The 11762-nt window shown below is 39.2% G+C and overlaps 1 protein-coding gene across 5 annotated transcripts in view; it reads right to left on the reverse strand.

The window, feature by feature from the left end:
• Positions 1–11005, reverse strand: part of robo1 (roundabout, axon guidance receptor, homolog 1 (Drosophila)) — a 306681-nt gene extending 295676 nt beyond the window's left edge. For 3 of the 5 annotated variants that reach the window (XM_020616829.1, XM_020616835.1, XM_020616828.1), the window contains exons 1-2: positions 10776–11005; positions 3931–4032 (exon numbers count right to left, since the gene is read on the reverse strand). In XM_020616829.1, the coding sequence (XP_020472485.1) occupies positions 3931–3957 (27 nt within the window). In that variant the 5' untranslated portion in view covers positions 3958–4032; positions 10776–11005. Of the gene's footprint in view, positions 1–3930; positions 4033–10775 lie in introns of those variants that run through there. The other 2 variants (XM_020616830.1, XM_020616832.1) reach the window with 2 other exon arrangements.
• Positions 11006–11762: the final 757 nt, after the last annotated feature.

Here is an 11762-nt window from a genome sequence, read left to right on the forward strand (position 1 = left end):
GGTTATATTTGAGTATATAAAGTGATTGTTTCATTATTTGTGATTTCAGTACAGCTGCTTTTATCTGCCTTTGTCTTGCTGTAGTTGTTCTCATGTTTTGGAACATTTCTTATTGCACTGATCAGTAAAGACAAGGCAGTACAACAGAAAAGTCTCTGTTATTAATATTTTGTTAATTTAACACCAACATTCCTGTATCTTTAAAATGTTGAAAAATTGCAGTAATGGTGCCAGAAAGACAAACAGGTTGCAGGGGTTGCTTCAAGATTGCTTTTAAGGTGGAACAAGAGTCAAAAATAAATAAATAAAATAAAATAAACCCTGAATCACTGGGTAGTGATTGCAATGCTGTAGGTAATACACTGATATTATTCAACAACTTAAGACTGTAAATGTCTCACCTACACGCTACAGGCACCAATCAGCCATAAGATTATAGCCGCCTGCCTAGTTTATGGTTTGTCCTTCCTTAGACACTGTTGGTTGGTACTAACCACTGCAGACTGGGAGATGCTCTGACCCAGTCATCGCAGCCATCACAGTTTGGCCCTTGTTAAAGTCACTCAGATCCTTGCACTTGGCTGTGTTTCCTGCTTCCAACACATCAGCTCTGAGGACTGAATGTTCACTTGCTGCCTAACATACCCCACACACTGACAGGTGCCACTGTACCAGTCACCGTTATTCACTTCACCTGTCAATGGTCATTATGTTATGGCTGATAGGTGTACTTATACTGCATCAGGTGAATTTGGAAGTAACTGTAGGAATATTTTTGTATCAGTAGGGAGCAGTGTTTGTCAGTCTTTACCTCTACCCGTGGTTGAAGGACATTCTTGGCTATAAAGGCAGGCTACACTACACAGCAGAAAAATATAATGGTGAAATGTGGCTTTACAGTAATTTATTGCAGAACATTTATCTAAAGTATATTTTTTTAGTATATTACTTGTGTGGTGTGGAAGAGAATTATTTATGTAGAGATACTGCTTGCAAACCAATGATGTAAGATGATGTCATGGGGTAGGACTGGATAAGTCTGACTTCTTCCTACTCCATTCAAGCATGTACTAGGTATAAGCAAATTGATATTGGATTAGCATTTGTTGGATATGTGTAAAATTATGTGTGTTGACATATCAACTGTCTTTACATGCTTGAAAGAATAAATCAAATCAAATTCAGGAGCTAATTAAATCTCAAAGGAGAGGATCAATCTTGGAAGTAGCATGAGAGAACCATTGATCCTACAGTCAAGATCTCTTACCAGTGATTTAACTGTGTGACATGATACAAGCTTATTTTGCTTATTTTGCGAAATCCAGAAATCCTCTCCAGAAAAAGAGTTATATCACAGAAAGACCAAAGCAATAACAATAAAATAGAATATCAAATCATTCATGAATAGATTTCCACTTTCAAGGTGTTAAAATGTTTGTCTACTCTCAGGTAAAATCTAATTCCTGTACGTGTCCAAGCTGGGAAAACAAATATCCCCCCTCGAATAGAAATAAAATATTTCCTTTATCTATTGCATCCTTGCAGTGAGTTTTCATATAACTTGTATTATGAGAGAGATTGCATTTAGGTATTGGACTGGCTGTATAAACACAGCACTAAGGCTTTTTGAGAGCTTTCACAGCACGTAGAAAAAGACGGTGCCTGTCAGCATGAGAGTTCACTTGATGAATCAATACCACAGACAGCGGGATAAATGCTAATGTCTGGATGCAAGGACACGCCATTTCTGTCTGAAATACTGGGTAGTTATGGGCTGTTTTCTAGTTCCACTTGCTCTTATCATGATAAAGCGTTTGCCATTTGGTTTGATATAAAAACAAGCATATAAATGGCCTGATTTAAGAATTTGTTGTGTGCACTTGAACAACATTTGCGTGACAAAGTTTAAGACGATAATGAACAAAGGTATGTTGGCCCAAATAAAGCTTTCAAAGCTGCTTGGGAAAGGTTCTTATAGATGGCTGGGTCCATCAGGCTCCAGAAATGTTATGAACTCTGTTGAGATTTTAATTGGCCATTGAGAGGGTTATAACCTCTGTCTCCATCTCCACAGGACTGATACTGAAGAGTTCAGCCACCTGCCTGGAAATCTCACCTATTTGAACGTCCACGAAGAGGCTGGCAATGAGGGTCACACAAGGGAAGAGTCAAAGGCACTGAATCTGTTTGCAAACACCTGGCCAAGATGGTTTAGGAGGTCACAACACATCCAAAACATCAGATGCCCCTATATGACTTTTCATTATCTTTACAACTGAGAGACGTGCAGATTTTTTTGTTTATTTTTCACCTACTGAATGTAGCTTTTGGCCTTGAACATTTTCATAGCACTGATCCCATTTGTTTTCATCTTCAACCTTTAGCTGTATGTTCAAGAGATTTACATCTGTGAGGAATGCAGGATCAAGCAGCAACCCAGCGTCAAATATCAGGGTAGTGTCTTCTCCCGTTTTCATGAAAGCCTTGATGTCATTCAGCAAAAAGAAAAAGAACTCTGGAGTCTCCTTCTCTTTCTCTTTATAACCCAACCAATTCTGTGTGGAGGAGAAGACTGTCATACTCAGCAGAACGTTCCTCAAGGATGCATCCTGTGGTGTTTGGCCTTTGCTCAGATAGAATTGATCATCTTAATAACATATGCCATGACATGATCAAACCCCATATAATCAAGTCACTGAGGACTTTTGCTGTATTAAACTAAGACCCTGATCATTCTTCAGAGCCTAAGCAGGTGCCTATTGTATTGCAAGACCAGCTATTTGCCAAAAAAAATAAATAAATAAATAAATGTTGTCAACATACCAGTACATTCAGTGACATAATTTGCTTGGCATTGCAGCCATAGTGCAGTTACTGTTTAGTGTTTAGCTGTAGTCATGTAAACTGTACATATATCTTTTTTTGTTTCTATCAAATATCTTTGCCTTTGCAGGACAGAAGAATTATAAAGAAGCATTAAGGTTCATATCACACAATGGAAAAAAGGACAGAATCAATTTACAGCTGAAATATTGGTCGTGTCATTTAATGCCACGCTTCTCTTCCATTCCATTCTCCTCTCTGCCGCTGACCTTTTTCCAACTGTCCACGTCTCAGTACCGGTGGAGAGAGTATTTTGGCCACACTCCATCTCTTCCCAAATGAGGCCAGTGGAGGAAGTGAATCAATGTGTTTTTCCCCTAGTCATAGGAAACAGCTGTCATGCTGTCGTCTGGTACAGAGCTGGGCTGACTTAATGCCAGAGCCGGCTGGTGGAGTCAGCAGGGAGGAGAGAGCTCCCCCTCTGCATCCGCTCATACTAAACCCATCACCTGAGTGAATTCCACTTGCCATGCCTCCTGGCTACCCTCACAGTACAGGGATATAAACAAAGAACCAGCTATACTCCAGCAGGGTACCTTCCTGGCACCACAGCTAGAGTATATGTCAAGATATCAGTCCTAATTAACCAAATATGGCTTTTATACAGCCTTGAATAATTTTAACATTCATTCATGTAAATGCTGGAGGTTATGGTGGCAGGTGAATGATCTGATATAATAAAATGGAGCGAGTCCATCTATTCATATAAATGCAGGAGAGGTGGTTGATAATGAAGTAACGTCAGGGAGAGAATGAAATACTTCAAAATAAAAATGAGAAGCTGAGGGGGAAGGGCTCTTTGCAAACCTTCAGCATGCGTTTCATTAGCAGGACTTGACCTTATCTCTCAGTACCAAACCATATCATCCACAGATACCGCCAGCATGCATAATGGGAGTAGGTCCTTTATGCCAAAATGCTGCAGGGCCAAGCCTATACCATCTCCTGGTACAGGCCACCTCCTCTTTTCACTTTCAAGCCACAGCTGTACACACAAATATACAGACACTTGGGGATACAGAAAAGTACACAGAGAAAGACACTCACCTCCCCTGTGTTCAACATGTCCTTCATGTTGCTCTTTCTCCCCACAAACTGCTTTTTTATGAGTCAGGAGGTGATGTCTGAGATTGTAACTGGGCTCGCATCCTGGAAGAGACACAGCGGGGTTTTATTTTACCAGGAAGCAATAAAAGATAACGGTGAAATCTCTCTGTCAATATGGAAATGTATGCATGTCACCAAACCTACTTTAATTGTAAAAAGGAAGCACACGAGTGTGTGTGTGTGTGCTGTCAGTATGTATGTGCAGAACACAGGCTGAGCATCTGTGCAAAGCTCAGAAATGAACGGGGGCTACCTGCTCCATATTCATGTGTTTCCCCATATGTGACCCTCCACTGTAAACAAAGAATATTAAACACAGATACTCAGAGACAGCCTAATAAACACATACACATATTACTCACAGTGTAATGAATCAATACAAGTTCCTCTTTCATCAAATATTTATCAAAGTAATATTCCTGAGCCCTTCAAACTGACACGACGGCACAGTCTGGAGTTTAACAGCAGAGCAGCCTCAGAGCTAGGCTGAACATAGCAACTCATTACAAGAGAAATATAAATTCTTGACTTAATGAAATATATTAAGTCTATCTATCATCCCTGGCCAGGTGGGTCAGATCACTACAAAACTAATATTTACAGGGAGCACAATTTCCTTCAATGATTTTGCAATACATGTGAAATATAGTGTACGCTGGAGTTGTTGGCTATGAAATTTCATTTCCCATTATATTGTTAAAAATGTCTCATCTCCAAATCATCTTTCAAAATCAATGTACAATCTCACTGAACTTTTGTTGATGTGTAAAGAGCCACCTTTTGACTACTGTGTACTGAAGTCTAGGACGCGCATCGTAGGGTAAACACTGTTGCAACGGTTATGAAGGCTGTAGTGAAACAAAAGCCTGCTGGTCCCCTGAGACCTGTCGTCTCTTTTTCAGGAACTGAAGCAAACCAGCTGACATGTCTCTATAGCTGCCTGGAAACCTCTGGAAGGCTCTGAAAGCTAAAATACCTTTAAAAAAAACTGATGGACAACAGCTGTCTCATACTCCACACGCCCTCACTAGCCATCTGCTGGGACACACTCTGCTGTTCAGAGCTCCCCACTTGGCTTTCACTTCTTCCTTACAAAGGCCAGCGAACAGATTGTAATTAGTGAGTGTCAGAAAACTTAAAATATACCTTTTGTAGTGACCGTCCACCTCCATCCAGCTTGTAGAACTCTTCCTTTAATTTGGCCATTATTAATTAATTAAACAATTTTGCATGTAAACAAACTGCAGTGGTACCCGCTGGCCTCATGTCAGTTTAAGGACAAACAGCTATTGGGCTCCCTCTATTGGCCTCTGTGCATCCATCTGCATTATGTCCAGGAACACGTTCAAAGGATAAAAGACCAGTGATGGAATTTATAGTCCTGTACCAACCTTTCTGTGACTGTTAACTTTTATTGAGCTTAAACTGGACCATCTCCTACAGAGTTTCCTTCAACCTCTGATATGATTTGGCATGCACATTGTTAATGCAATGAATGATTGCTGTGATTATCAGTCTGGCCGTTATTTTTAATAGCTCAAAACCAAATATGACCTGATCAAATGTCTTATTTTTTCTTAACCAAGAGTCCAAAACCCAAACACACTCAGTTTACAGTCATATAATACCAGAAATAAACAGCAAGTCTTCACATTTGAAAAGCTGGAACCAGCAAACTCATTAGCATTTTATTTATTAAAAGATTAATTATTTAAATTCTTGCAGAGTAATGTTGAATGACTAATAGCCATCGTTTCTGCTCTATTGAACATCCTGGCCCACAGGGCCCATCCCACTGCTGCAAAGCACAACCCATGTTCACAAAGTTGCTCAGAAATGTTATTGTCCTAACAGGGGAATAACAAAATCAGGTCACATTAGATGCTTTAGATAAATGGCATTTTCTCCAGACCAATTATAAAAATATTATACTAAAGACACACAAGGTACAAGCCTTTTAATCTTAAACTGTGTTTAGTTGACAGAAGCTGACTTTACATTGACCTGGCAACACAAACACTAATCACCATTGCTGGATCACCTGAACTGACCGCTGTGTCCTGGTGTAGTTAGATCAAGCTATCCCAAACAATTTCTTTGGTCATTATTTTTGCCAAAAAGCCACCTTCTGAAACCCATTCTGCTTGGGATGAATTATTCATGATCTAAAGCAGCACAGCCCAAATCATCCATCAATATCAGGGGTAAACGCATTACATTATTTACATAAATTCTGCTTTAAATCTTAGTTTAGTCATTTAGTGTGGCCTGTACCGTGACATACTTATTATTCTTCTTTCAAAGAGGCTGTGGAACAACTAATGTGAATTTAGCCAATTTAATTGGGGTTCAAGTAACTCACTTAATTTTCTGGCCAGGTACAGGAGTTGTAGACAAGTGACAGTTTTGAATAAGGCTTTTACTGGCTGTCTCTCAGGCCAGGACTCATTTCAGAAACTTTATTTGCTGTAGTGCAGAATCTGAGTAGGAAGTGAAGCCAACGTTCACTGCATGAAGCTAACTTGTGCTGTGTGTCCATCCACTGTGAGACACCTGATTATTTTTCTCCAGTCTCAGACTGTCTTTGATCACAGCTGCATCCCTCAGGGTGCCAGAATCAAGTGTGGTTAACATAGTCCACTGTCTCAAGCTGTCACTCCAACTAATAAGATTATTTGCACTCCCCAAGACCCAAAAGCAAAATTCAAGCAGCTACTTTTATACCTTGACACAAAATCTATAAACTCGAGTGGATGTCAGGCTGAGTATTTGATATTTATGACAGGTCACTGAGCCACTCTGCATCCAGGACTGACATAAATTGGTTTCTTTCCTTGTTTTTTTCCAAACACATGACACATCTGGGTGAGCAAACTCATCCTGTGTTAGCACCTATTCAGGGCAGCCAGGTTCATGTCCCGCCATGAGATTAAACATCAGCATAAATAGAGTTTTGCATCCCAAACAACACGCTCTGGTGCTCTGCCAGCACCATGGCAGGCCACTGGAGGGGCTGCTGACATTTCAGATGGGACATATGTTAACCCCCCGACATTCATCCTTTCAAATATTTGTTATATATGTCTGCGAGGGGAGCCAGTGACAAAGGAAGCAGGGAGACATATTTGTAGACTTCATAAATAATTGGACTTGAAAAGGTTACGTTTAGCATGAGCTGCACAGAGAAACATGTATAAATGTAGCTCAGAAACTGTCAGGGATACATGTAACTACAACCATGAAGGAACCAACAGCAGTTATGCTCTCACACACACACTTGCACAGAACAAACTACAAATGTATTTACTTGTGATTTAAGACAGTGTACTGTACAATTGCTGAACATGCCAAATCTAGCAAATGTATCTCACGCATGCTATGTTTAATTGGATGGATTCTATTTTCAAATAAAATTGCAATATGCACCAATAAACCAAGTATGAAAAAAAATGCTAAAATAATCTGTTACTGAACATGCCAAATCTAGCAAATGTATCTCACGCATGCTATGTTTAATTGGATGGATTCTATTTTCAAATAAAATTGCAATATGTACCAATAAACCAAGTATGAAAAAAATGCTAGAATAACCTGTTAAATATTTTTTAAATAAATATGTATTTATTTAATAATTCATCTGATGTTGTGTATTCTCAGAGTTAATTATTCCACTGGATTCCGAGCACTGAGAGAAGTCAGCTGGGAACCATTTGCTCAACTAACCTCATTTATAAGCAGCTCAAACCTGGTTCATTTATCTGTTGAAATTATTCAATGCACGCTTCGTTAATACAAAAAAGATGACTGCATTCACTTCATTTGTAGGGTAGCAGCTCACCACTTAGCAGTTTCCATCAGTACTGTTGTGTATATCAGCATGGCTAACACTTCTTATCAAAACTGCTGCCTCTGTGCTGTTCTGTGCTGCATTGCCATATTTATTTGTCTGTTTATGGGTCATATTAAAAGTCAAGAGGATCCAACAAGTTAGCAAAACTGTCTTTAAACACACACACACACATATAGAAGAATTTGGAGCAGCCTTTATTTTATATAGTTAAAAGATACAGTATCTAATGTCCCTATAGGAGGAAAGCCAGAGGAATAAACAACCATCTTCAACACTTTTCTTTGACCTTTCCTGCCAGGATGAGGAGAGTCTTTTAAAAGAAATGGAAAGGCAGGAGCTGGCAGAGTGATGTCTTTAATGAGGTATGCTAGAGCTGTTGTCTCTTCATTTAATTAGACAATTATGCACCCCCCAACAGAACAGGGAACATTTGGGGTCACAGGGGAGGGGGGAGGGTGATGTCACAATGCCACCCTGTCACATAGGAGGCTAAATCACAGGTGAGTCCCTCTGGGGCAAGCACAGACTGCACTCTCCATTTGGGGGCCATTATGGGCTCATCCTATTTAAATTCAGCTCAACTGTCTTTGTCCATCTTCTTTCTGTTTTTGATTAGACCGGTGATTACCATTCCACAAAGACACTGGCAGACACCAACACTGCGCAGTCCAGTGGTGTTAAATGGCCTTTTCTGCATGTTTTGTTTGGCGGACACTGATGACAAGAAACCTTCACCTCAAAGAAACTAGGATGACTGCTGCACCTTCTGCCAAGAAAACAAAGACTTTTGCAAGCAGGATATTTGAAGCTGTGGCAAGATTTCATTCCACTAGTGCCTCATTTTGCACCAGAGGATTGAAATTACAGATTTATGGCCATCTGGTATCCACGCTTGTCTCAGCCCATCCTCCGCCAGTGCCAAATCAGGCTCTAGTTTCTTCCATGGTGAAATGCTTTAACCTCATGCCTGCTGTCTCAGTGGATGTGTCACTACACTACACGCTCAAACAGGCAAAACCAAAAGCAAAACAGAATAGATTTAATATACAAGTGAGGTGAAGGTTGAGCAGGCATGGATCCATTTCTAAAAGGGGTCATACCTCACACAGATGAATGGTCAGAAATCTCAGCAGCTGATGAGACACTATTTATTTTAGTGATTCATGGAAAGCTTCTCAAGGCAGTATTATTTGTACATACGTCAGCACAACTGAATATCCTCCATTTCATTTGTGTTGCCTTTTTTCTTGCAGAGTTCAAAGGATCAATATTACACTCAAACTGCATTAATATCTTGATACACTTAAAAGGAGCCGTTTGACATTTTAGGAAATGCATTTACTTGCTTTCTTGCCAGTGAGAACACTGACACTATTCTCATATCATTAGCAACCAGTTGGCTTAGATTAGCATAAAGAAACAGCTACCCTGGCTCAGACCATAGTTAGCAGCTTTAAAGTTCACTAATATGTAGCATTTTGTTTGTTTTATCTGCAGAAAAACAGTCGTGTAAAAATGTCATGTTGCAATTATATGAGGGATCATTTCTGAACGATTTCCTGGCCAACAGCAGTAACTTCCTGAATTATCAACAGGGCTTGTAAGCTTTGAACAAATTTAGACAACTTCCCCTGCTTATGCTTAGCTAAGCTAACCATTTATTGGTCATAGCCATATATTTACCTGACAGATTTGAGACAGTTGCAAATATCAAACCATTGCTTTAAGGACCACGGAGCAGTACAAAACAATCTACAGTGCATGTTGCCCCTTAACACACAATATTATAAAAGTAGACACCTCACAGAAAGGTCTTTAGAGCTATATCATTAGACACAAAAGTGTACAAAATAGGAGAAGTGGGAATCAGCTGCATCCTTATATAATTTCATCTATTATTTGTGCACAGCTGCAGCTTCCCACTTGTCCATAAATCGTGATCAGCCTCCAATCTCTCCCTGCATATTCATATGCAATTCAGAAAATGAGCACCATGTCCCAGGGAAGCCTGACTGTAAATCATTTCTTACTGCCAGCAGTGTAGTTAGAGAATAACAGAGAAAAGGAAGACAAGACACTGTCCTGCACGACATCTCAGTATGAAAAGTATTCATCCTGTGATGATTCGAAGCTGCTCTGTAAGACAGTGAATCCATCATTACTGATGTTCCACCTATGTATAGTTTAGACTCAAGACTGACGATAGTGAACAGTATGGCCTATCCATGTGTGAGCCACCACAGGCTGTCTGGATCTACTCTCTTTGGTTAAAATATGGAATTTGCTCCATGAGCCAGAGCTCAAACCTGTCATCATAAAAGACACATTTAAATAGACACAAGCGGCAGTGTCATATAGCCTGTGCATTATGATGGCACTCAGTGGAAAAAGAAATACATCAGTGTACACAACCAGCAAGCATTTTCCTTCAGAACAACAAACAGTGATCAATTCTGACTTCTCTGATAATCAAAATTAGATACCATCTTAATAAATGGAGGCAGAAATGATGAAATTAATCAGGACTAACTCAGTTTTACTTTTTAAAGATGGCTCTCTCCAATTAATTATTTCTTTAGCCGTTTCTTTTCTGTAGAAGATTACATCGTGTGGTGGGTGTGTGAGAGGCATTAAAAGCACATAGCTGTTATTCAGCCTGAGTTTATAAGTGTGTGTTTAATTTCATTTAAAGATTTGAAAAGGAGCTACTCAAAGGAGAAATTGAAAAGCTCTGGCTAATTGAACATTCAAACTTCATTAACAGTCTAAAGAGTAGAAATTCTTAATGTTCCACGCAATCTCAAACCACAAATGATATGAAAACCTCTAGGAATGCACAGGTGCGTCAGTGTTTCCAGCTGTAAAACTGTCCTGAGATAGTTCAAGTGAAGCCTGAAGCTGTTTTTCCCCTTCTCAGATCAGAATATCAACTTACTTTGGAGGACAGTGTAGTTGCAAGTTTCTCCACAGGCTCCTTTGAAGAGAAAAAAACAGTTTGTTCCATTCTTAGGAGCTGGTTACTGTCTTTCCAAGCAATGATTCTTCAAATTAAAGCTGTTTGTTTTAGCTCATCATATCCAAACAAGACTGTTTTGTTGCAGTATCTTGATATAAATAAGTAACTGCTCAAACAAGAGCAGTAGTGCATCACACACTAGCAAGTAGCAACTGACTAACTGCAGTGTATGGTGGCCAGGAAGGGACAAAGACAGTTTCCTGGTTCTTTAATTGGGATTCATAAAACCTGTGGAGGCCAGAAGTAATCCAGAACACAATACAAATAACTAATTCTCTCTCAAATGTAAAAAACACAAAATGAATGCATAATGAAACAATCATATTGTACAACAATTATTAGCAGTGAACAATGACCATGAGAAGAAAACTGTTTAATTAAATGTTGCCTACCAAAAATGTTTTTTTTGTTGTTTTTTTTTTACTTTTTGTTCTAATTATGTCTTGTGCCTTATGTTTTATCCATCCTTGTGTATGTCATTATCAAATCTTTGCATGGCTGACATATTACATGTTTGTTTGATTGTTATTTTTACATTCATTTTTATTTGTATAGTGCCGAATCATAACAACAAATCATCTCAAGGAGCCTTACATAGTAAGGACAAACAACAAAATTAAAAGTAAGTTGAGAAGAGAGCATTTTCTTTAACCAGTAGTGGGTTAGGTCAAGTCAGATCTTATTTATATAGCCCAAAATCACAAATCACAAATTTCATTTAAAAAAAATAGAAGAAACCTCAGAAAGAGCGAAGAGGAGGGATCATTCTGTCAGAGTGGACACTGTGTGGACAGAATATAGTATGGGCATTCAGAATGATATGTTATGAACATACTGTATATGAAGAACATGATCTGTGAGAACGAGAAGCAACTTTCAGGTGCTGCCAAAGAAACCCGAGCGCTA

The sequence above is a fragment of the Monopterus albus genome, unplaced genomic scaffold (assembly GCF_001952655.1).
Source record: "Monopterus albus unplaced genomic scaffold, M_albus_1.0 scaffold180.1, whole genome shotgun sequence".
Classification (NCBI taxonomy): domain Eukaryota; kingdom Metazoa; phylum Chordata; class Actinopteri; order Synbranchiformes; family Synbranchidae; genus Monopterus; species Monopterus albus.